Below are 27,780 nucleotides of genomic sequence, written 5' to 3' on the forward strand. Positions count from 1 at the left end.
AATTTTTTGTGTGTATATATACATATATATACATATATATATATATACATATATATATACATATATATATATACATATATATATACATATATATATACATATATACACACACACACACTCCCAAATTTGACATGATAGCAGGTTAAAAAAAAGAAAAAAAGCTGTGACAGAATCATGAAATAAATACCCATGTTTGTGTCTGAGCTGTCTCCACTAAGGATTCTTTATATCACAATGCAAAAATGACAACACTGAATGTCAATAAAAATTTTAGTCAAACAAGCTCAACAACCTACCATTCTAGCGGTTTTTAGCATTTTCCACATTTTATGTTACAGCCTTATTGCAAAATGGATACATTTTTTTCCCCCTCAATTCTACACCCAATGTGAAGAAGTTTCCTTTTTTTGTTTTTTACATCTTTGCAAATTTATTAAAAATAAAAAACAAAGGAGTCACATGTCATAAGTATTCACAGTCGTTGCAATGAAACTTAAAACTGAGCTCAGGTGCATCTTGTTTCCACTGATCGTCCTTGAGATGTTTCTACAGCTTAATTGAAGTCCACCTGGGGTAAATTCAGTTGATTGGATACATCTTTTCTACATATAAGGTCCCACAGTTGACAGTGCATGTCAGTGCACAAACCAAGCATGAAGTCAAAGGAATTGTCTGTAGATCTGACACAGGGTTGTCTCAAGGCACAAGTCCGGGGAAGGGTACAGAAACATTTCTGCTGCTTTGAAGGTTCCAATGAGCACAGTGGCCTCCATCATCCATAAATGAAGTTTAAATCCACCAGGACTCTTCTGAGAGCTGGCCATCCGTTTAAACGGAGCGATCGAGGGAGAAGGGCCTTTATCAGGGAGGTGACCAAGAACCTGATGGTCATTTTGTCAGAGATCCAGCATTCCTCTGTGGAGAGAGGAAAACCTTCCAGAAGGACAACCATCTCTCCACCAATCAGGCCTGTATGGTAGAGTGGCCAGAGAGAGGCCACTCCTTAGTAAAAGGCACATGGCAGCCCGTCTGGAGTTTGCCAAAAGGTACCTAAAGGACTCTCAGACCATGAGAAACAAAATTCTCTGCTCTGATGAGACAAAGATTAAACTCTTTGGCGTGAATGCCAGGTGCTATTGGGGAAACCAGGCACCATCCCTACAGTGAAGCATGGTGGTGGCAGCATCATGCTGTGGGGATGTTTTTCAGTGACAGGAACTGGAAGACTAGTCAGGATTGAGGGAAAGATGAATGCAGCAATGTCCATGAGTGGCCCAGCCAGAGCCCAGACCTGAATCTGATTGAACATCTCTGGAGAGATCTGAAAATGGCTGTGCACCAACACTCATCCAACCTAATGGAGCTTGGGAGGTGCTGCAAAGTGGAACGGGCAAAACTGCCCAAAGATAGATGCTCCAAGCTTGTGGCGTCATATTTAAGGAGACTTGAGGCTGTAATTGTTGCCAAAGGTGCATCAAAGGTTGTGAATACTTATGTACATGTGATTTCTTGGTTTATTTTTAATAAACTTACAAAAATTTTAAAAACTTTTTCCACATTGTCATTGTGGGGTGTTGTGAATAGAATTTTGAGGGAAAAATGAATCTATTCCATTTTGGAATAAGGTTGCAAACATAAAAAATGTGGATAAAGTGAAGCGCTGCGAATACTTTCCAGATGCACTGTAATCAACTATCAGTTGGCTCCATTTTGAATGAACAAAGTAAAATTTGCACAACTGTATATGTTTAAAGGTACAGCACAATGTTCATTCATGCACACAATATACCGTAAACATACAATATGTACATATGTCTAACTGTGCTTTTGACATGTAGTGCATCAGACAAAGTAAGTTTTTCATAACATAGCCAGCCACCACCTCTGGCTGTGACCATGCAATCCACGTACCATGACAGATCTCCCCATCAAAAATTAAAAATTTTCATCTCTGGCTGCTTACTGGCACAATGGAAAAAAACATGATTTTTCTTTAATGAGAAGGATAAACAGACTCTGATTGGTGTATTTCCCTTTTGGGATATTCTGTTGCCCATAGCAGTGCCCACTCTTCTTCCCTCTTCCACTGACTTCTTTCAAACTCACAATTGTAGTTTTGCAGTTGTGGTGGCTTCTTTCTTCTCTGTTGGGAAATAAGCTTCTGTTATCTGCTCTTCAAATGCTGCCTTTTTCCCTCCTGCCCTACTTCTCATGCCTTAAGTAAGCAAAGCAGGAAAAGATCTTTTTCTGCTTTGTGATTTGGGGACCTTCTTAATCCTGGGTGACATTCGGCCAGTACAATTTATCATTGTTAGACTTTCATATTTGCTTTGTGGAGGTTTTAGCTGGGGTTTGTTATCATTGAAACGTCATCGAGATCTCTCCCAGCAAACCCTCTTCACAGTGGGACCGAGGACACTCAAGGCTAGTGCCCAATAGGAAGTCCAACCCACCTATGTGTGTATTTTCATATGTCTGTTCAAATTGCCTTTTTCTCCAAATTCTTTACCACACACACAACAGACAAATGGTTTCTCACCCGTATGAATTCTCATATGCCTGTCTAGATAACATTTTTGACGAAATCTTTTACTACATTCAGAACAGGAAAAAGGTTTGTCGCCTGTATGAATGCTCAGGTGTCTGTTCAGACTTACCTTTTCACCAAATCTTTTACCGCACTCAGAACAGCCAAATGGCTTCTCTCCTGTATGACTTCTCATGTGGCTGGTCAAGTGGGCTTTTTCTCGAAATCTTTTATCACAATCAGAACAGACAAATGGCTTGTCTCCTGTGTGAATTCTCATGTGTTTGTTCAGAGTGTATTTATCTTGAAAGCTATTACCACATTCCCAGCAACCAAACTGTTTCTCCTCTGTATGAATTCTCAAATGTAAATTCAGAATGCGTTTCTCCCTGAATGTTTTCCCACACTCACGGCAGCCAAATGGTTTCTCTCCTGTATGAATTCTCATGTGTGTCTCTAACCTAGCATTTATTCTAAATCGTTTACCACACTGAGAACAGCCAAATGGTTTCTCTCCTGTATGAATGCTCCGGTGTCTCTTCAGACTGACGTTTTCTCGAAATCTTTTACCACATTCGGAACACCCAAATGGTTTTTCTCCTGTATGAATTCTCATATGGTTGTTCAAATGGACTTTCTCTAGAAATCTTTTACTACACTCAGAACAAACAAATGGTTTGTCTCCTGTGTGAATTCTCATGTGACGAATTAGAAAGTGTTTATCTTTAAATCCTTTACCACACTGAGAACAGCTAAATGGTTTCTCCCCTGTATGAATTCGCAGGTGTATGGTCAGTTTCTTCTTTTCTCTAAACTTTTTTCCACACACTGAACAACCAAAGGGTTTCTCTCCTGTATGAATTCTCGTGTGTACTTTTAGATTGCTTTTTACTCTAAACTTTTTTCCACACTCAGAACAACCAAATGGTTTCTCTCCTGTATGAATTCGTGTGTGTGTGCTCAGATCACTTTTTGTCCTGAATCTTTTACCACATTCAACACAGCCCAGCAACTTGCCACCTCTGTGGCCATTTTTGGCGGCCAAATAGCCCTTTTGTTGCCACCTTTTATCCCACTCATGAAAACTAACATGTTTCTTAATTCCATGAGTTGTGATGTGTTGCTTTGAAAAATTCATGTGACGCAATGCTGTTCCACATTCAGAGAAATTATCTCTGCTATCGCCAACAAAGGTATCACTGATTTTCAAACAGTTTGAACCTAGACAAAGCAGTCTGATGCGAGTCCCTTCACTGTTATGGTTAGACTCAGTTTCAGAACTGTCTGGGAGGCTGCTCTGGGTGTCTGATTGTAAACAATTATTTGGACTCACGTTACTGAGTGGTTGTGGTCCTACATAGTCCTCTTCTTCAGCTTTTGCTGTCAGTGTTCTGGGTGCAGTTGTTACAGTTTCAACATTTGTGTTACCCCCACTTTGGCTTTGGTGAACCTGTGGTTTCTCTTCAGCATTTTCCGTTTTCACAAGGATAACAGTGAATGGTAACGTTGGAATGTCAGTCTCCTCCACCTTGTGAAGCCGCTCTATCTCCTGACTTGTCAAGAGTTCCTGTTGTTCCTCTTTAACAAGCTTCTTTTCAACAATTGGATGTAAGTCCTGCTGTTCAGGGACCATTTCTTCTTCACTCAACAACAGCTGCTGCATGTCTGTAAATAAGCAATTAAAATCATGAAATTACGAACAATATTCATTACAACATAAATAACAGGTTTTTAGTGAGTGGGATCTCATACTCAGTTGTTGTACTGATGGAATTGTATTCTAGTGCTTAATTTATACTTCAGTCTTTAACTGGATCCAGATTAACATTTTCATAGTTCTGATGTTGAGTCCAATTGAATTTAACTCAGCTTGTGAGTATGCAACTGACCAAAGTGACATGAACAATTACAGCTAACTGCAGTCAAATCTGATTGCTGGTTTAACATGTAAATGCTCAAATTCTTGAAGAACACAACCATAACTAGACTATCAACAACTGATCAATAAAACATAATATCTTATTGCAATAATAAATAAATCCAACTTATTTCATTATTTAGTCAGATTACTTATGTTGGACACACTGTCACACCACTATAAAAGAAAACCATGATACTTAATAGCAGTGATTAAACAGTGGCTTTGTTTTTGGAAGATAAAAAGAGGGTTACTGTGAGGTGTGACTAGGCAGTTTTAAGTGACACAAGAGGCATAACGTCTATCTTACCAACATAATCTATAAGCAAGAGTTTGTGGTTTACAGGCAACATAAATTATCCTCTTGAAGTTAATTTTCAAAACAATTGCCATTCTTGTCTTTTTCCTCTAACCACTGCCACCTAAAGTTGTTCTTCACACCGTCATCACAAGACAGGCTGTCCCATTTTCTGATGAATTTAAGTCATCTCGTGTAGCAGAATAACATTTCATACAGAAATATATCTAACACACAGTGACTTTGAGAAGTAACTTTAATCTAGTTACTGATTTAGAAATATTAACATGTCAGATTAACTAATTCCTGAAAAAAAGCAGTCAGATTAGAGTAACTCATTACACGTGCTACCGATATCCCTGATCAAGACACACACCAACTGAAGAAACAAGAAGACTTTTGTGTCAATATGGAAAACAATGCTCCCTCCCCGAAGGGGACTTTTTTCAAAAATTACTTGAAAAACAGTGCATCTTAGTGAATACTGAGATGTAATTACTATTTTGCAGGGTATTATATTTTTTCTGCCCATTCAAATCAGTATTCTTTTATGAAAGACAAATATTAACATACAATATTACATGATGAGTGTGTGCTAAAATTAAAGAAATGTTTCGTCACTGCTCCACTGCCAAAAATAAAATATAATTAAAAATTTTTCTATATAAATTTTTTGGATGAAACTTTTTTGCTGTTGGGCAAAAGCACCAAAGGCATAAAGTCCTCCAGGGAGGTCCAGGGGCATGCGCCCCAATGCCCCCCAGAAATACATTTTTAATGGTACCACCATAACCCAATATATACTATAATAAGACATCCAAATTAATATATTTAAATAATTTTATATGTAATAATAATAATCAATGATCAATAAACAACAATCAACATAGTCAGGCTGAGGGACACCACATCAAACACTGATCAGCAGCACCAGAGCACCCCAGGGCGCAGTGGTGGCTCCTCTTACCTTCTTCCTGTATATTTATTATTATATATTTATATTTGCAAATACGTTTTTTACTTTCACTTTTGATACTCAAGTGCTTCTTTCCCTCTATGCTGATATACAATGCTGTTGGAACTTCAAATTCCCTGATGGAGTCTTCCCAAGGGATCAAAAAAGTTCTATCTAATCCAACAATGAACAATAATCAATGACTATTCTCTACATCAAAATATGTGATCAAATAGATGTTAACTATGATTTGCACATATTTTCCTTCCTTTTCCTGCCAATGATGCATACTTTCTCTGATTGAATCATTACCATCTTCAGTCAGCATTACTGCAGATGATTCTGTTTCTTTGTGAATTCAAATTAAAAAATAAATTGGCTAAATGGATACTACAACCCCTGGCAATAATTATGGAATCACCGGCCTCAGAGGATGTTCATTCAGTTGTTTAATTTTGTAGAAAAAAAAAAAAGCAGATCACAGACATGACACAAAACTAAAGTCATTTCAAATGGCAACTTTCTGGCTTATAAGAAATCAAGAAGAAAAATATTGTGGCAGTCAGTAACAGTTACTTTTTTAGACCAATCAGAGGGAAAAAAAATATGGGCTCACTCAATTCTGAGGAATAAATAATGGAATCACCCTGTAAATTTTCATTCCCAAAACTAACACGCATCAAATCAGATCTGCTCGATAGTCTGCATCAAAAAGGAATGATCACACCTTGGAGAGCTGTTGCACCAAGTGGACTGACATGAATCATGGCTCCAACATGAGAGATGTCAATTGAAACAAAGGAGAGGATTATCAAACTCTTAAAAGAGGGTAAATCATCACGCAATGTTGCAAAAGCTGTTGGTTGTTCACAGTCAGCTGTGTCTCAACTCTGGACCAAATACAAACAACATGAGAAGGTTGTTAAAGGCAAACATACTGGTAGACCAAGGAAGACATCAAAGCCTCAAGACAGAAAACGTAAAGCAATACGTCTCAAAAATCGAAAATGCACAACAAAACAAATGAGGAACGAATGGGAGGAAACTGGAGTCAACGTCTGTGACCGAACTAAGAAACCGCCTAAAGGAAATGGGATTTATATACAGAAAAGCTAAGCGAAAGCCATCATTAACACCTAAACAGAAAAAAACAAGGTTACAATGGGCTAAGGAAAAGCAATCGTGGACTGTGGATGAAAGTCATATTCAGTGATGAATCTCGAATCTGCATTGGGCAAGGTGATGATGCTGGAACTTTTGTTTGGTGCCGTTCCAATGAGATTTATAAAGATGACTGCCTGAAGAGAACATGTAAATTTCCACAGTCATTGATGACATGGGGCTGCATGTCAGGTAAAGGCACTGGGGAGATGGCTGTCATTACATCATCAACAGAGATGGGTATCGAGAACAGGTTCCTTTCGGGTATCGTTAAGAAATGATTCGATCCACCGACATCAATAAGCTTTATGCTTAACGATTCTGTTATCTGTCCTTCAGAGTGGCCGTTGTTTTGGCGGTGCTTGCCAGGAAAATTATAATTTCTCTACATTGATTACAGACCCTGCAGCGGGTCCTTAACTTTTCTGCAGCATGGCTTTGCTTTGAACCTTGAACCAATCGAAGCAGTGGTTCGCAGACTGAAGCAATGCTTCGGCCTTCAGTTAATTCAAAATGCTGCAGCTAGAGTACTGACGGGGACTAGAAGGAGAGAGCATATCTCACCCATATTGGCCTCTCTTCATTGGCTTCCTGTTAGTTCTAGAATAGAATTTAAAATTCTTCTTCTTACTTATAAGGTTTTGAATAATCAGGTCCCATCTTATCTTAGGGACCTCATAGTACCATATCACCCCAATAGAGCGCTTCGCTCTCAGACTGCAGGCTTACTTGTAGTTCCTAGGGTTTGTAAGAGTAGAATGGGAGGCAGAGCCTTCAGCTTTCAGGCTCCTCTCCTGTGGAACCAGCTCCCAATTCAGATCAGGGAGACAGACACCCTCTCTACTTTTAAGATTAGGCTTAAAACTTTCCTTTTTGCTAAAGCTTCTAGTTAGGGCTGGATCAGGTGACCCTGAACCATCCCTTAGTTATGCTGCTATAGACGTAGACTGCTGGGGGGTTCCCATGATGCACTGTTTCTTTCTCTTTTTGCTCTGTATGCACCACTCTGCATTTAATCATTAGTGATCGATCTCTGCTCCCCTCCACAGCATGTCTTTTTCCTGGTTCTCTCCCTCAGCCCCAACCAGTCCCAGCAGAGGACTGCCCCTCCCTGAGCCTGGTTCTGCTGGAGGTTTCTTCCTGTTAAAAGGGAGTTTTTCCTTCCCACTGTAGCCAAGTGCTTGCTCACAGGGGGTCATTTTGACCGTTGGGGTTTTACATAATTATTGTATGGCCTTGCCTTACAATATAAAGCGCCTTGGGGCAACTGTTTGTTGTGATTTGGCGCTATATAAAAAAATTGATTGATTGATTGCTTCGTTTATTTCTTTCTTTCGCTTAATTTTCCCCCGCTAAAACCCTAAAGAGCATATGTCTGTCAGTATTATTTACCTTTTCTATGTTAAACTGACCTGTTATGGTTTCTGAAACAGTTGATAGATGTATTTTATAACTTAAAAACGGGAGCGATGCTAACGCGTTAGCATGTCTATGGCATTTTCAATGTTAAAAGTTAGCATTTAGCAACTGCAGCCGTCATGTTTGGGTGCATTTGTTTTCAAATTGTAGTATTCCTTAAATTTATTTTTGCTTATATATTAATAATCTAATGATTATTATATACAGTTTTAGAGAAAGAGACAAAGAACCTGAATAGAAACACAACAGAAAATATATAATAGCAACTAACAATGAACATAAATAAATACATACAGAAATAAATGTTTCCTGTGAACACCAAGTGACTCTCACACCTCCATTTCATCCCTGTCTTATTTAAGTTTGATGATAGTTTGTTTCGGTCAAACCATATTTTCGGTTTGTTCATTTCTTCAGTGATTTTCTCCAGAACTATCTGCCAAACTAGAAAACTGCTGCATCCTAGTAAGAGCAGAACACTACTGGAATGAATCTGAATAAGGAAAGTTGTGTATTTTTTTTTCTCTCACCTAAATGGATGCTGCACTCACTCCAGTTTATCGTCTGGAATAGTCCCAGATTGCATTTCAGAGCTTCTAGAATTGAAACATTTTTGTGCAGGTGGTGTTGGGGGGTAATTTTGGGTTTCAGCTTTTTTTGTTTTTCACTACTTTCATCCCTGAATATGAGTTGTGATTCACTTTTGTGCAGATTAAAGTTACTAACTGGGACTCCTGTCTCGTTGCGAGAAAGAAACGAGACTCTTCCTCCGTTGTGTTCACACAGCTCCAAACGTTGCGCGGCTCTCTGACAAGTCAAGATAGAATGATAGAATCCAGTCTGAATTAATAATTTCAACGCGAAACACAGTTTTGTTTATTTTTATTTATGTCCAGAGATCAAGGATACAGTGACTAATTTCATATTTATTTACTTTAAGACTCAAGGAAATACACAGAAAACCTGTAAAGCCTACTTTTAGTACAAAATTCACGAGGTATCGATAAGGGAATCGATAAGGAATCGGATCGATAAGCAGAATCGATAATGGCATTGATAGATAAAATGTTATCAATACCCATCCCTAATCATCAATAAATGCACAAGTTTACGTTGATATTTTGGACACTTTTCTTATCCCATCAATTGAAAGGATGTTTGGGGATGATGAAAACATTTTTCAAGATGATAATGCATCTTGCCATAGAACAAAAACTGTGAAAACTTTCCTTGCAAAAAGACATAGGGGTCAATGTCATGGCCTGCAAATAGTCCGGATCTTAATCCAATTGAAAACCTTTGGTGGAAGTTGAAGAAAATGGTCCATGACAAGGCTCCAACCCGCAAAGCTGATCTGGCAACAGCAATCAGAGAAAGTTGGAGCCAGATTGATGAAGAGTACTGTTTGTCACTCATTAAGTCCATGCCTCAGAGACTGCAAGCTGTTATAAAAGCCAGAGGTGGTGCAACAAAATACTAGTGATGTGTTGGAGCGTTCTTTTGTTTTTCATGATTCCATAATTTTTTCCTCAGAATTGAGTGATTCCATATTTTTTTTCCCCCTCTGCTTGGTCTAAAAAAGTAACCGTTACTGACTGCCACAATTTTTTTTCCTGATTTCTTATCGTGTTTCTTAAAGCCAGAAAGTTGCCATTTGAAATGACTTTAGTTTTGTGTCATGTCTGTGATCTGCTTTTTTTCTACAAAATTAAACAACTGAATGAACATCCTCCGAGGCCGGTGATTCCATAATTTTTGCCAGGGGTTGTACATTTAACTTATGAGATTATGTATTTACAGTTTCCAGAATAGATTTATCATTATTTATCATTTATCTGAGCTTTTAACCAATTGTGAAATGTTTGATTTGATGGGTAAAGCCTGGTTCACATGGCAGGATTTTAAAATTATCTGTAGGTTTCCAAAAACAGAGACCACACGTGGTCATAGATCTAACAGGTTTGGTCGTACAGTGTGTACGACAGTTCAGCCACACTGTGAGGACAACACCACACACGAACAGACATCACACACAAACATTCCCAGATTAGACAGAAGACCTTGCAAAATCTCTTGAGATTAAACGTGACTTCAGAGTAAACAAATGGAGATACTTTGTGGACCATTTACAACAGAGGGTAAAAAAAAAAAAAAAAAAGTGTTCTTTAAAGGAGTGGTGACAGTGCGACCACCAGACTTTCTGGTAAGTCAGAACAGCTGTTTTGGTTTTATTTTCCACTCCCTGCATCCGTCACCTCGCTTTCTGATTGGCTACACATCACATTCAGCAGGCTGCATGCTCGTTAGTGGTCAGAGGACACCACACACGCTGCGATATCGGGCCAAGACAATCCAACATGTTGAATATCCCCGATTTACAATTAGAGTGCCTCAGACGTCCTTCCGAGCAGATCAGAGCTGCTCGTAACACACCACAGAAATATCTGATAAGATTATCTTTAGCGTCATCACAATTGTCGGGGCATCCTTAGGATTGTCAGAAGGGGAAGATCGGGTCCGATATCAGCCTAATTATCTTGCCGTGTGAACCAGGCATAAGGGGCTGGCCTCTTTTTCCTTTGTCCATCAGAGTTCTGCCCATCAGAATCAGAGCATGCACCATGTTGTGGACCTCTGTTTTTCAGGCTGTCTGATCACAGATGTATTTCTTAGATTTTTCACAGTTATTGTGATGACAACACTTATAAGCCTGCACAAAGCTGAGCTTCTAGCAGACTGTTTTAACAGGCTCCATTCATGATGAAAGTGCATGCGCACCAAGTAACAGTGGCAAGCGGCTGCCATTTTGTACTGTGACTGCATCAAAAGTAACAGTTATCACTTAAAAACGATTCATCATAACACGACATCACACTTATGTAAGCTTTGCAATCAATCTGCGACATGTCCTTTAAAACATAGAAGAATGGAAATAATACATCTCCGTTCTGCCATTTTCTTTATAAAAGCCTCCCTGTTCCCTGTCATAGGGACTGCAGCATTGTTAGCCTCCGATCTGACCGATCCCATGGCAGACAGCATCAATCGAGTCTTTTGGGCACCGGCCACAGCCTCCATGATGCTCAGCACCGGCGTACCCCCTCCCAAGACGGACCGTCGATCACAGCACCCCGCACATTGGGACATTTTTCTGGCTGCTCCTCCTAGGCTACACAGGCTGTGGTCCCCGCCAAGATGAAAAAAAAAAAATGCAGAGATTGTCCTCTGATCATAACTCTTCATGTAATGCATTTTTTCATGGTTTGTGTCGTCTGGATGTAAACAGCAAAAAATAAAGAGTTGAAGTTGTTTATGTGAAATTTCCCTGCAAAAATGGGTCTGTGCTCGGTCAGATTCCCACCAAGTCTCATGCTATCGCATCGCCAGATGATGCCACTCCGTATAGTGGCACTGAAAAAACAGTATGGGAATAATTTATTATAGTACGAAAATAATGAAATCTGAATTTCGATTTTGACGGAAATCCATCATATGACAGAAGACTATCACCCATGCATGCACATTGGAATGCCAATTTCAATAAAACGTCTAATTTCATCACAAACGAAAAATATATCAAACAACTCACCTGGTTGTGTCCGTTTTTTGTCTTTTTCCAATTTAATAAATGTGTTCTTTGTAATTTAATTTAAGCTGGGCGTATGATCAACTTTCTTCAAAAAGAAGTGGGCTGATAATTGGCCCTGGGCCCTCTGACAGGCAAATACACTATGTCCAACAATGTCACCTACAATGGTACAAGATTACAAATATATCTTGCCTAGGTACCAAAATGGAAATCATTTTTAGGCTTTCTTGTGTAATACTCTGCAACTTTTGTTTCATATGTTTGTTATGGGCCTGTATGAAATGCCTCACACAACACAGCTAAAAACAAAACATGCTTGTTGACTGATTAAAAATTTCCATGTCATTTGTAGTGAATATGTCCATCTATAAAAAGGACAATATCAGGCTCCTGTATGTTATGTTTTAGAGGCATTTTACTGTGAAACAGTGTTTCTATTTAAAAATAACATGGGTATGAAGGATATTGGTGGCTCTGAATAATAATAAAGAAACATGACACCACATTTGCTTTCTATATCTCAACAGACCTGTGGACTTAGTCTATAGTGTCTCCATACAGCTGAGAAAACAGAGAAATTCCATCTCACAGCTTTCTAAAAACTATAAAGCATTCATGGGGTTTGTTCCAAAGCTCATAATATACGGTGAGCCAAAGCACTCAGTCAAAAGGATATTTTTTTTGTCTTTATTGTGGTCGATTCTGTGCAGCAAACCATCTGATTTCAGATGGAAATAACAGAAAAATCATCTTAAAAGCCCCGAGAATGGCCCACTAACCACATCTACTTCATACACATAGTCCCCCCTTGCCGATTTCAATGTTTCACACAAACAGCCTAAAAATTTCACACTGCAATGCCTGAATGGAAATGTTAGTATTATCCTCAACGTTATTACGATGTACCTCTGTTCTGCATTCTTCAGTCTGATCTCCAGTTCAGCAACGGCCTTGGAATGTTCTCTGGCTCAAACACTCAACTGTTTTCATGGCTTCAATGACGACGACCACCACCTTTCAGGAGAACCACCATCTGGAATCCTTATAAAAAATAAATAAAGAGGAAGGGAAAAACAAAACATTAGGGTCATTTTTCCCTTTTGTGCACATTTCTCTACATGTTACAAACAAATCACAAAGTCCAAAAGTTATAGTTCACTTGGTGTCAGTGGTGGGCACAGTTCCGCTAACCACTAATTATCGAAGCTAACATTTTTGTTAGCAGATTAGCTCTTCAGATAACTTTGAAAACCATCAGCGGAGCAATTAGCTTTGATACATTTAGTTCCAATAACTTTTAGACCGCTAACATATTTGTGCAGGCATAGTGAATAAAACTTAACAGTTAAAAACAGTTGTAAACTCTGAAATCATAGATTTTAGTGCCTGCCTGTTACATATTTTGTAGCAGACAGACAGCTATGAGTGGCAGCACTCAATCCTCTGCCAGCAGAGGAGAACTGGCTACCAGAGAGAAAGGAAGAGGGAGAAATAAAATGATCATTTATGAACAAAACAGACCCATATAGGTCGCCTTTGTATTTTAAATGCAAAGTAACTAATGGGACATATTTGGACTGTTGGAGTTGTCCAAAAATAGTTAAATATTGGTCTTGTGTAACTAAGGAAATTGGTGCTATACTGAAGATGACAATCTGTAAGGATCCAGGCCAGTTTCTATTAGGGCTGGCATCTCCCAATAAATTGATGGACAAAAATAAATAAAAAATTTTTAAGAAAACTTTTATTCTTAGCACGAAAATGTATTTTGATTAAGTGGATTAAGGAGAAGCCACCAAGAGTAACTGAATGGTATAACAAAATTTTTTGAGTATTACCAATGGAAAGCTTAAGTGCAAAGTTAAGGGGTAATGAGGATAAACATCTGGACTTATGGCGCCTTCTACTGGAATACTTGCCCAGTGATTTAAGTGATGCCTTGCAGAGGGGCACAGGCTTGTTGAGGTGGAGAACCTTAGGCTGGCTCTTCTAATTGAAGAGGTCTGTATGTTTTAGGTAAATTGCCTACCATTTTATATATATATATATATATATATATATATATATATATATATATATATATCCCTGACCTAATTTCTAACTCAGATTGCTCAGTGTTTATGGTTCTGATCTGTTTTTGTTGTTGTTTTGTGGTTCTGTCTTTAATATGTTAAAATCTCAAAACAATAAAATCAAAACAGCTGTTCTGACTTACCAGAAAGTGCGGTGGTCACGCTGTATCCACTCCTTTAAAGAATGCCCTGTCTTTTTTTTGCATTGTTTTTTTTCCCTCTGTTTTAAATAGTCCACAAAGTATCTCTGTTTACTCTGAAGTCACGTTTAATCTTGAGAGATTTTGCTAGATTGTATGTTCGTGTGTGGTGTTGCTGTCCTTACCGTGTGGCTGAACACCACAAACTGTACGACCAAACCTGTTAGAGCTATGATATTTTTTTATCTTCATGTGTGTGGTCTCTCAGGTTTTGGAAACCTAAAGATAATTTTAAAATCCTGTCATGTGAACCAGGCTGAACTGAGGACACTAACTGTGAGTGTCATGATTGGGTATAAATGGAACATCCCCAAAAGGCTCAGTAGTTCACAAGCAAAGATGCATAGATTTCATAACATTGAGAACAATATTGATCCGGACAGTTTCTTTCTTATAGGTAGAAATCATCATTGTAATTATTTTACTGAGGAACAATTTAAGCAATATTCCTTCACAAGCGGGGCATTCTCCATTATGCATTTTAATAGTAGAAGCCTTTCTAGGAATTTTTCCAAAATCCAGGACTGTTTGAAAATTGCTAATAAATATTTTTCCGTTATTGCAGTTACTGAGACGTGGTTAAAAGAAGAGTATGTTGATTCTGTCCATCTTGAGGGTTATGATTTTTTTTGCAAATAAGCGGGGTGGTAGTGTGGCTCTTTACGTCAGATCCAATCATTATTGTGAAATTGTTCTGAATATGTCATTTTCCTAGGATGGCGTTATGGAATGTTACTGTGTTACTGAGATGTAGAACTCAATTAAAAACAACAAGCTTTTATTTGGTTGTGGAGACTTCAACATAGATTTCCTAAATCCTCATGGCCATATTATATATATTAGGGCTGGGCAACGTTAACACGCTAACGTTGCGTTAATTATTGAGGTCATTATCGCCGTTCCGTTCACACAGCTTGAAACGCTGCGCGGCCGAGACAGTCCGGTCAGAATTAATAAGTTCAAAATGAATCGCCGTTTTATATAAAATGACACCTCTTTCCAAACGTTGTAATACAGACAAGAAACTACAATCGACTAAAACATTTTTTTCCTCCCAAAATGAAACGTGCTGTATTTTCTTTTCATATTACATCCTGAAGTGAAGCACAGCAGCTGTAAGAGCTCAGCTCAGATATATGGAAAGACATTCATGCCAATAATGCCTGAAAGGAAATGCTTTTGACAAAAACTACAGATTTTGTTTATTCCTATTTATGTCCAGAGATCAAGGATTCACCATGTAGAGTTTATGTCCAAAGTTTAAGGATCCAGTGATCAATTTCATATTTACTTTAAGACTCAATAAAATTTTCAATTTAATCAGCTTATAAAGTGCCAAATCACAACAACATCTAAATATACTAAAACAAATACATCACAATTGTACACATATCAAATTGTGGTATGTGTACAATTGTGACATATTTGTTTTAGTATATTTAGTCATGGACGTGAATATTGGTACCTGCTGGACTGTTTCTAATTTTGACTGGTATCGATGGAAAATGTCTTCTGTGAACTGTCTGTATCTCAATATATTAAGAACATATGCAGTCAAATTTTTATTGATTTTATCAATTGAAAAAAAAAATCATATGTAGATTCAGGTATAATTGAAAGATTTGTGCAATAAATTTGATCTTGTTTACAGTCAATTTTTGTTAGTGTTTTTTTAGAACATCATATTTATACAAATAAGTGTTCACTATGGTCCATGAAGTATAATAAATATATTAAAAGAAGTGTGACAGTGTATGTTGCACACGAATAAAACAATGAGGATTATTGAATGACAAGACACGTATGATTTTTATTTTATCATTGGGCAAAAATGTATCTGTCAGATTTTCACTCTGGATCCAGCCCTGCAGGATGGCGCACTGGAGAAAAGCAAAGTTATCTGTAATCATTGCAATGCAGAATTTGCGTTTCACCGAAGCTATACAAGTCTCAGGTACCACCTCAACAGTTACTGTTTTTTATTTTTTTTATTTTTACAGATTCTCAATTTGATATGAAACAGGATAACAAATGACCTGCCAGTGGTTTTATATTTGATTTCATTAGTGTGTTTCAGTTGAAATTTACATTTTCAAATATATGCAACATTCATTTACATTTTAAAATAAAACTGTGCTTTTAAGCGGGTTTTGAATTCATTTTTGGGTTTCACATATACCATGTGACTAATCACAGAAAGTCATTGAGTTAATACGATTAAGATTTTTTATGTTTGCCCATATATATATGAAAAAATCTGAATTCTTAGATTCTGTGTTCTGTATGGGATTATATCCAGCGATAACACAACCAGGATTACGACGAACACAGACGCTCATTGACAAGATATTAACAAATGTTATTGTTGGGAATTTAACGGGTGGATTACTTATTAGTGGCATCAGTGATCACTTGCCGGGTTTGTCGTTACAATTCTTTAGCTGATAAAGTTGATCATATTGACACTCCAAATTTCAAAAGAAAAATAACTGAGGAATCTACGGCCAATCTCAGAATGGATTTATCGCACCAAGATTGCCGTGGCATCTATACTGAAGACATTAACCGATCATATGAATAATTTATCTTCATTATGTCCAAGTTGCATGATAAATATTGTCCACTGATACCAAATGTGGGATACAAATGAATTACCAACAAACATTGCATCACTAAGGGACTGCTGAATGCATGTAAGAAGAAACATTTTTTGTATAGGCAAGTTTTAAAGGGTAGAACAATTGAGGCTGAGAGTAAATACAAGACATAAAAACAAGTTAACCAATATCATGCGATCTTGCAAATGGCAGTATTACAGTGAGTTGTTGTGAAAAAAAAAAAAAAAGAAATAGAACAAACATCAAAGGTACTTGGAAGCTCTTAAGAGTGTGTTCACAATGCTGGGCATCAAAACCAATTACCTTCAATTCAAGTTTCAGAAACAGACAAAACTCATTTTTCAAAGAAGTTATTGGCCTTATTGTCTTGCCACTGCTCCTAGGAATCTGTCAAGACAAATTCAGGTGGCTGTTGTGTTTAATAGTCCCACAGTGAGCTTTAATTGACCCAAAAACATGATGGTTTTTCCAAAATAATGTAACATCTTTGATATTATGTAAATTCAGCTGGACAGAAATAAGATGTACACCTATTAATCATTAGGAAACATCATATTTACAGCATCCTTATTGTTTCTCGTTTCCATTGATATATGGCATGTGGTACTTTCAGGGAAATTGCAGCTGGTCCGTCCTGTTTTTCTTCAATGAAGCATAATGCAAAAATACCAAAATTTACCGTACACACAGGTCACCTTGCATTTAGTGGATAAAAACATGTTAAAACTTGTGGAAGCACCCAAAACACCTACTGGTTGATCAACAGAGTTGACAAAAATAACTTTTCATTAGATTTTTGGAATTTGATACTGTAGCCTTTTTATTTTGGGCATATTTTTTCCATCCCACAGTGTCCGTCTATAACGCTACATGTTACTCCTCACTGTGGGGAAAAAAAAAAAAAAATGCTGACATAAGTGTGATGAAGACCTACCCACAAGCATACTCTATAATGACATCCATGAAAAAAATTCAAGTGGCCAAGTCCCCACAACCAATGAACCATTTCCGTCCCACAAAATGTCCGTCCGTCACATGTGATGGACAAACATCTTGTGGGACATTTTTTCCTTTGGTACTGTACATTATTTGTATGGAAAAGGTATCATTTGTATGTATTATTTTGCAGTCACATTGTTTACAACAGATATTTGTGCATTTTTCACAAATTGCATTTACTTTTGCATGACGACAGATCTCTTAAGGCTCACTAATTTTGTTCTTATGATACTGGAGATTATTTTTCTTCATTCATTACCAGTTTACATAGATGAAGGTGACTTTTTTTACTCAAATCAGAATTTGTGAAGATTTATTATTCACACATATTTAACTTTGGGATATTGAAGGTTTCAGAGATAGAAATCATAATTTTGGTCACACAGTGTCCATCCGTCCCATGTACAGTCGGGAGCTCAGTCTAATATTATCAGTCATTATAAGTAACCTGTCTTTTAAAGATGAAATTGGTCAAGTACTGATTGCATGTTTATGCTTCATTGATTTTAGGGCCCCTCAGATTAATTACTTGCAATATATCACTTTAGAATGAAGCAGCAATGTAAGTGCAGAAGCACCAAGTGCAGTTCAATGAGTGCATGCTAAGTGCAATCAGTGTCACAGGGTGCAAGTTGTAAACAGCATGTTTATTTTGATCGGTGGCTTCAGAATCCTCATTTGGACAGGAAATCTTGAACTGTACTCTATAAAGCTTTCTGAAGGTGTGTCACCATGAGTTACCTGATTTTCCTTCAATTCACATTCTTTCAAAAGCTGTTTGTCAAATTTGACTTTTGACAAGTAAAAAAAAAAAAAATGCATGTGTCAAATATTCTAGGGTGTGCTGGGGTTGGTTTTAGGATGATTCCTTTTTATACACATCCTGCTATGATTTCCCTTTAAATTCACATCTCACTCTGATAAATCAAGATGGCTATTACATGCTTGGCAGCCACATTGATTTTATTTTCTGCCTTATAAATCTTAAAAATGCCCGGTCCTTTTGTTTTCATTTTCTCAGGGTACTAAAAGTACGTTATGGTGGTAAGGATGTTTCATATAGATTTGTGGCATGCTCCAATAATCAAGATGCCCCCATGGCAGCCATCTTGATTTTGGTTTCCACTAAATAACTCATTAATATCTTGTCATTTTGTTTTCATTTCAAGGTATGTTTGGATGCTTAATACTGCGTTTTCAACTGCATGGAAATCCTTAAAGCATGGTCCATTCCATGTAAAATCAGGCTTTTGTTTACTTTTAGTAAATTACTCCTATAAAACCTTGCCCTTTAATTTGATGTATTGGCAACTTGGCTAAATAGGATTCATGGTATCGACAGACCACATTAGAAAATGCAAGCGTCTTCAAAAAGTAAACAAAAAAGGAAATTAACTGTGGCACGCTTAATTCAAATGGACAACGGCTTTAATATCGTTTGCATTTCAGTGCTCTATGTATAGAAAACATATGTAAATCCTTGTTAAATTTTTGATGGTCTATATGTCCCACAGTGTGTGTCCGTCACATGCACATTGTCCCACAGTGTACGTCCATCACAGATATTTCAACACATTCTCTACATAAAACTATACCCCTTACAGCAAAACCTCTTGCATGAGGCTTGGGCACTACAGAAGGCATGTTTCAAACAGTTTTTTCTTCTTTCTTCTGGTTTTGTTTTTACAGCAAGTGAAATAATGGACCTGTTTAAAAAAAATTTGAACTTAACACATTGTTTCCCACACTGCTGCATGGTGCAACAACTGGCATCAATGAAACTGTGGAGGAAGTTAAATAGTTCCATACTTATTTGGAAATGTGTCTTTTGATCATCTGTCGCTCTTTCATGCAAAAGAGCGACCAGGATTTTATTCAGAGAATAAAAATTGTTGAAAAAAAAAAAAAAAAAAAAACCTACATTCTCAAAACCCTAGTGGTCCATACTTAAAAACAAATACATGTTCCACTTGTTTTGAAGAACCCCCCCCCCCCCCCCAACCCCACTGTTGCTGTTACATATTGATGCCCAGCTTGGTGAACACACTCTTAAATGAAATTATCAAAAATAAAAAAAGTTGTCAAAGATTATCCAACATATTTTTACTCAAATACTGATACAGTGGTCAAGGAAAAGAAAGCTATAGTACAACCCCTGGCAAAAATTATCGGCCTCGGAGGATGTTCATTCAGTTGTTTAATTTAGTAGAAAAAAAGCAGATCACAGACATGACACAAAACTAAAGTCATTTCAAATGGCAACTTTCTGGCTTTGAGAAATCAGGAAAAAAATTGTGGCAGTCAGTAACGGTTACATTTTTTAGACCAAGCAGAGGGAAAAAAAATAAAAAATATGGAATCACTCAATTCTGAGGAAAAAATTATGGAATCATGAAAAACAAAAGAACACACTCCAACACATCACTAGTATTTTGTTGCACCACCTCTGGCTTTTATAACAGCTTGCAGTCTCTGAGGCATGGACTTAATGAGTGACAAACAGTACTCTTCATCAATCTGGCTCCAACTTTCTCTGATTGCTGTTGCCAGATCAGCTTTGCAGGTTGGAGAGTTGTCTTGGACCATTTTCTTAAACTTCCACCAAAGATTTTCAATTGGATTAAGATCCGGACTATGTGCAGGCCATGACATTGACCCTATGTGTCTTTTTGCAAGGAATGTTTTCAGTTTTTGCTCTATGGCAAGATGCATTATCATCTTGAAAAATGATTTCATCATCCCCAAACATCCTTTCAATTGATGGGATACGAAAAGTGTCCAAAATGTCAAGGTAAACTTGTGCATTTATTGATGATGTAATGACAGCCATCTCCCCAGTGCCTTTACCTGACATGCAGCCCCATATCATCAATGACTGTGGAAATTTACATGTTCTCTTCAGGCAGTCATCTTTATAAATCTCATTGGAACGGCACCAAACAAAAGTTCCAGCATCATCACCTTGCCCAATGCAGATTCGAGATTCATCACTGAATATGACTTTCATCCAGTCATCCACAGTCCACGATTGCTTTCCCTTAGCCCATAGTAACCTTGTTGTTTTCTGTTTAGGTGTTAATAATGGCTTTCGTTTAGCTTTTCTGTATGTAAATCCCCATTTCCTTTAGGTGGTTTCTTACAGTTCGGTCAGACATTGACTCCAGTTTCCTCCCATTCATTCCTCATTTGTTTTGTTCATTTTCGATTTTTGAGACATATTGCTTTAAGTTTTCTGTCTTGACGCTTTGATGTCTTCCTTGGTCTACCAGTATGTTTGCCTTTAACAACCTTCCCATGGTGTTTGTATTTGGTCCAGAGTTTAGACACAGCTGACTGAACAACCAACATCTTTTGCAACATTGCGTGATGATTCACCCTCTTAAGAGTTTGATAATACTCTCCTTTGTTTCAATTGACATCTCTCGTGTTGGAGCCATGATTCATGTCAGTCCACTTGGTGCAACAGCTCTCCAAGGTGTGATCACTCCTTTTTAGATGCAGACTAACGAGCAGATCTGATTTGATGCAGGTGTTAGTTTTGGGGATGAAAATTTACAGGGTGATTCCATAATTTTTTTCCTCAGAATTGAGTGATTCCATATTTTTTTCCCTCTGCTTGGTCTAAAAAAAGTAACCTTTACTGACTGCCACAATTTTTTTTTCCTGATTTCTTATAGTGTTTCTTAAAGCCAGAAAGTTGCCATTTGAAATGACTTTAGTTTTGTGTCATGTCTGTGATCTGCTTTTTTTCTACAAAATTAAACAACTGAATGAACATCCTCCGAGGCCGGTGATTCCATAATTTTTGCCAGGGGTTGTAGATCATTTTAATGATTATTTTACCAATGTGGGGAAACATTTAGCAAGTTCAACTGTACCTTCTAATATGAGTTCTTGGGATAACAGGACAATGAGGACTAACCTTTCAGATTCAATATTTATTAGAGAAACTGATAAATATGAAATAATTGACAAGTACATAAACTAAAGGGGAAAAAGTCAACCGATTACAATAATGTTGATACGTCTTTGATAAAACTATAATTGATTGTGTCATTAAACCTTTAACTTCTATCTGTAACTTGTCATTGACAGCTGGGAGATTTCACTCCAAAATGAAAATAGCTAAAGAAGTACCGCTCTTCAAATCTGGTGATTAACACATTTCAAACTACAGGCCAATCTCCCTGCTACCTCAATTCTCATTCTGGACATGATACAGAGGGAAATACAGACATTTATGGAATGGTTTGACGCTAACAAATTGTCACTTCACTTTGGTAAAACAAAGTGTATCATATCTGGAAATAAGCCCAGAAATTTATGCTGAAATTTCTGAGTGCATGATGTTGAAATTGAACTTGTAAATGAAACCAAATTTCTTGGGATCTTTACTGATGATAATCTAAGTTGGAAAACACAAAGTATGTTAAATCTAAAATGCCAAAGATCATTGTCATTTTGAATAAAGCACAAGACTTCCTCCCCCAACACTCAGTTAACCCACACAGACCAGCAATCCCCAGCCTTTTCCTCACCCACGCACGGTCACTACACAACAAGATGGACGAGCTGAGACTGCGGATTACATCGAGTCCCTGGAGCACTGTGTGATGATTATATCAGCGACATGGCTGGATTCAAACATGCCGGACGCTGCTATCGAGCTAGCAGGCCACATTGTTTACAGAGCAGACCACAACAGTCACTCCACTAAGAGCAGAGGTGAGGGGTCTGTGCATCTATATACACACACAACAGATGGTGCACCGATGCCAGGGTAATGGAGACTCACTGCTCAACAGGCATTGAATACGTACACAATCCTGAGTTGTAGACCTTTTTATCTGCCTCAGGAAATCACATCTGTATTGATAACTGTTGTCTATATACCACCACAAGTTAATGCTAAGTTAGCCTTATGGGCCTTTCACACTGAATACGTCAGGCCAATCCGTCAACGTGTCGGGATCCGTCGGATCCGCATGACGTCAGACGCGTCACTTTGGAAGCAGCAAAAAAAAAAAAAGGGTGGGGGGGGGCGGAGATTGCCACGTCACACTCTGGCTGTTTCCACAATCTGAAAAAGTTCAGCGATTGCCATCTTGAATTTGGGTCGCCTGAACCACAAAAAAAGCTTTAAAAAACAGCAGTAGAACGATTCTCCCATCACCCTGTTGGGAGAAACTTTTTTCCCAGCTACTTTTCGGAGTGATGCCGACCAAGGGAGGACCGACGACTTGGTGGGCTATCGATTGAACCGCGACAGCGGGCCGACCCGCACAGAGAAGCCGGCCTTCAGGCATCATCACTGGGCAGACCGAGGCAGGCAGCCGGGGTGATGGAGCAGACCCACTCAGTCCGAAATCTCCCACTTTTTGGATATATGCGAAGTCCCAGTTTGCCCAATGGAGTTTAGTTCTGCAGCTTTATCGAGGTGAGAATAATGTAAAAATAAAACGTGACGTTTACTGAACTGCTTTGAAGGTTTAATGATGGGCTAACATTAGCGTAGCCTGTTAGGGAATAATAAACAAAATAGGGAATAAATATAAGTGTAAAGATGACTGAATATATCAGAGCAGTAAATTGATCAATCCGTGTGAACGTGCAGATTGACTCATGCGGTTATTTCCACCAGCTGCAGCTGAGTCACAACGCGAATTCTGTCTTCCAGAACAGCTCTTTATATAATCCTTTGAATTATCTACCAGTTGCCACATGTACATAATGGCTGGATTGTCATTCCTACACTCATATTGTTATATTTAATAAAAAATAATAAGCGCACGCAGGGGCTGCAGCTGTCACTGCCGCTGCATTCAAGTGCCGTCGGAAGTTAGACAACTTTTTTTTTTGTTTGAAATCCAGCAGTTGCTTGTGGCAAAATACTTAATTGTATCCACAGAAAAAGATTAATTATTCCCTATATAAGGTGCGTGAGCCCATTGAAGCTGACCCCCCCCCCCCCCACTCAGATTAAAAAAAAAAAAATCCAAGCAAACGGGCCGACTTTGCCCTGTAATTTCCAATGGTACATGAACGCAGAGTCAGCAGCAGTGCTCAGAAGCAGCTTCTGCACTGTGTGAAAACGTTCAGCTGGTCGCACAAAGTCAAACTAAACAATAACGTTACAAAAACTAAACAGATTAAAAGACATCAAGAATGACAGCAAAATGAAACAGATGAATTGAGGTTTTCATTGCCCTTCATTCAAATTTTTCAACAGTTTAAAAATCCTGACAAAGTGCCAGCTGCAGGAACGAAGCTGAGCAAAGGTTAAACGATGCCAATGAAAGTCCAGATTTCCTGTTTTGTTAGGGCTTCATTGCCCTTCGTTAAGTGCCTTGTGACTGGGCCATAACCCTAACCCGCCATGATGAAATCTGCGAAATTCCTCAGATCTGCAGAGTTTTCACAGCCCTGATGGGATCCGAGGTATGTTTTCACAACTTTTAATTTAGAAAAATTACAAGAAGCAGTACTCACTGGGACCACAACTGCTACAGAGTCTGCTTACAGAGTCTGTAGAGCTCAAAAACACTTCTTTATATGGCTTAATGAACAGTACTAGCGCTAGTGTACTGGAGGGTCTCTGCATCCCAGTCTGTATTTTCCTGTCTTTTTATTTTCTCCAAAATAGTAAACGTAAATTTGATGAATACAAGAAAATAATAAACAGAATATGCTGTCCGTGAGGTGTTGAAGTAGATTTTAGTGCACTGGACAAACGTTATCATTTATGAGTAGCCTAATATATCTTTAATATGATGCGAGCAAGCAAAGTGCATGAGCAAAAAATTTTTTTTGAGTGCCGCAGTCCCTGCAAAAATCAAATCTGACTTTCTATCCCTGCTGTGTGCCCAGTCTGGATTATGTGATATTGTGCCTTATGTCTGCAGAATTTGGAAGCTGGTACATATCGGATCTGTGTAAACTTTCAACACGAAAATAAAATATTTTGTAGCCGATGAAGCATATGCTTTCAGAACTTGACTGATGAAACCATTCTCTCATTGTTCCCAGAATCAGAAATCATTTACAGCTATACATATACACACACACATACACTGTACATATATATACTAATGGATTGATTTACAGTGTTCAGCTGCACTGCACTGAATGCAGCAGCAGCAGCTGAACATCTCAGCGCAGCTGATTTATTTGCAGCTGGAAGAGATCGGACCCGTGTAAACTTTCAACACTAATATTTCGGAATGTGGAGGTGTTAGGTAAGTTTATTATTTTCTTTACATAATTTAAAGTAAATTAATTTTACTGGCTTGATATCCAGGTCAGAATGGTCTTTTAACACATATTTTGCAAGCTTTTTGCAAATCGCTGTCCATGAAGACACATTTGCATTATGAAGCCAGCATTGCTACTGCACTCTCTAGTACTCATATCCATCATTATGGTCTTTCTTCAGAGCTCTATCATTTTTAACTCTTCCCACTGACTTTGAATTGAATGTAACCTTAGGAAAGGAGTAGAGAAAGTCTCTTTTGTAAGCAAGCGTTTGTGTAGTGTTAAAAGGTGGCTTTCGAGACTAACAAGTCAAATCTAAATGTCCCTCAAAATTATGCAATAGGATATTTTAACAAACAGTGTTGTAGTATAACCAGCAGGAGACCATTGATATGTGATGTGAATTTGTACCTAAAGCAGTATCTCTATAGAGACCACTGTGTTAATATATTCTCTTATTGCATTTGCAAGTCTTTGGTTCTGTACCTTAAATAAAGTCAGTTTGGAATTTCAGTGCTTAAAGTGTAGGTGATACCAAAAAATGTGCACAAATAATAACTAAAAATGATTAAATGTTATGATATTTAAGAAAAAAAAAATCCTGAACAGCTGTGGCCATATTGTTGCTACATCATCACCGGAATGGCACCTGCTGATTCAAGCCCAAATCAGTTGTAAACATGGCAGAGGTCGAGCTGTTTTCGGATAATGTTTTTTATAGTGTGGAGCGTTTTTTTAATCCAGTCTGAAGGTGATTCTGAAGCAGCTGTGGGGGACAGCATTTATGGTTTGCAGCCTTATTTAGATGACAATAAACTGTAGAGGAAAACCTTCAGTCTGACAACAGTGACGATACTGCCAGAGTTCAGAACACAGAATGGTACTTTTAAAAAAATAAATAATGCAGACGATTTTGGCACAGGTGGAGGTGATAAACTGCTTTTGATTGTTTTTTGCCAGCTCTTGGGCTGTAATCAACTGATAAAACAAAAAAAAAGTGTGACAAACTGTGACATTAGAATAAAGTGATGAGGAAATGTGGATTTTTTTGTTTATTTATTTTTGCTTAGAAGCAATTTCAAATCTGAAAAGTGACACGAGGGACTGAAAATAGCTATTTTTAAAATAAATATTGTTTTCCTTCTTAAATACGTTATTAAAGATTAAAACCATTCACACAAGAAGTAAATATATAGTCTTACCTGCGCATTTCAGTGAGATCATCTTTAAACTTATCCACCTTTACAAAACCACATCTGAAAAATAACTGAATTCCTTCTGTTCTGGTTGAAGAAAACTCCATTTCATTTGACACACTAAACTTTGGTGCCAGGTTCCAGCGTAATCAATTATTGCAGCTGATCAATCCTGTCTGTGTTGTTAACGAGCGGCTTCGCGCTGCAGGAAAAAGACTTCCAGCGCCTCATCTACAAGCTACATATCCCATGATCCAGAAAACAATAAAATAATCTGAAGATCCTCAGTTTTGTTTTCAGTGTGGAGTGGAGCAGCTCGTCAATATAAGTGTTCCACCTGCCATTCTGGCGGTGAAAAGTAACCGTTCTGACAATGAAAACATGGTGCAGCTCTGACCTGAACCACGGGGCTATCAGTAGCCTGTAAAAATCCATAAATTAATGGTACAATTAAATAATGGTTCCGGACCTGACGCCACTTCCTCCTCCTTGTCCAATGTTGGCACACAGGGAAGTTCCTGTTTTTTTAGTGGCGTGCAGTTCAAAATCCAAATATTTATCTCTTCACAAACTGCAAACTAGGAAAGGATAAATTTCAAACTGTTTAATTTTCGTCGTAAATATTCATGAAAACATGGCATTACGTGTCACCTACACTTTAAACGTGGTTATTTATTATGAGAATTAGGCAATGACTAATGGTACAAATTGACGAAAGATTTTCATACGTCTTCCCAACCCTAATAACAATTAGGTTGTAGCTCTTCATCTACGTTCTTGAGATTAGAAACTTTGTTTTTCTACAACGTTTTTCTCAAGATTTATTGAGCCGTGGCTTCAGAAGGGTACTGACCCTGATTTGGGACACAGGACGTGAGCGGGCCTGTCTCCTGGCTTCCTCGCTTTCTGCGGCGCTTTTCCGATATGGAAAGGCCTAAAAGCAATAGGCTACACCAGTACAGAACCATTATAATGCCAATCTCACAAACAACCAAACATTACACATAAACATGCGGTGACAACAGTCTGACTACATGTTTATGTTTATTGTAGGTCCTCTAGCAGCATCAGCATACAATGCTAACGTACTAGCGAACACGACATGACGACACTAACTCACGTCGTAAGTAGCATAAAATAGCAACAGTGATTTGCTTTACTGAAAAACAGCAGTACAAGTACTTACACAATAGTACAGTCACCGTAAAGCATCAAACGCTGCAAATGTGTTAACTTTGCAACTCGGCGATACGAGGCTACAATCATAACAGTTTGCGCATGGACGATCTCCTCCTCCTCCTCCTTCTTCTTCTTCTTCTTCTTCTTGCAATTTATTGGCGGTTGGCATCCAGAATGTTGCATTACCGCCACCAACTGTACAATTGTGAAACTACTGGACGTTCTTCTTCTTCTTCTTCTTCTTCTTCTTCATTGAATTTTATTGACGGTTTGCAAACCAATACGGTGCATTACCGCCTCCAACTGGTTAGGAGTGGAGCATTATATTACTGGATTCTTGTTAGCGTCAATGTAAACGGAGGCTAACAGCTAGCCAAGTTTTGCTAACGTTCTTGTAC

The 27,780-nt window shown here is 38.0% G+C and overlaps 1 protein-coding gene across 1 annotated transcript; it reads right to left on the bottom strand.

The window, feature by feature from the left end:
- Positions 1-1,598: 1,598 nt before the first annotated feature.
- Positions 1,599-27,506, bottom strand: LOC117521617 (gastrula zinc finger protein XlCGF26.1-like). Its single transcript, XM_034182954.1, has 3 exons — positions 27,390-27,506; positions 12,774-12,908; positions 1,599-4,192 (listed from the first exon to the last, which is right to left on the bottom strand). Exons 2-3 carry the CDS (start codon positions 12,784-12,786, stop codon positions 2,454-2,456), a joined length of 1,752 nt encoding a protein of 583 aa, XP_034038845.1. The 5' UTR covers positions 12,787-12,908; positions 27,390-27,506; the 3' UTR covers positions 1,599-2,453.
- Between the last annotated feature and the right edge of the window lie 274 nt (positions 27,507-27,780).

The sequence above is a fragment of the Thalassophryne amazonica genome, chromosome 12, assembly GCF_902500255.1.
Source record: "Thalassophryne amazonica chromosome 12, fThaAma1.1, whole genome shotgun sequence".
Classification (NCBI taxonomy): domain Eukaryota; kingdom Metazoa; phylum Chordata; class Actinopteri; order Batrachoidiformes; family Batrachoididae; genus Thalassophryne; species Thalassophryne amazonica.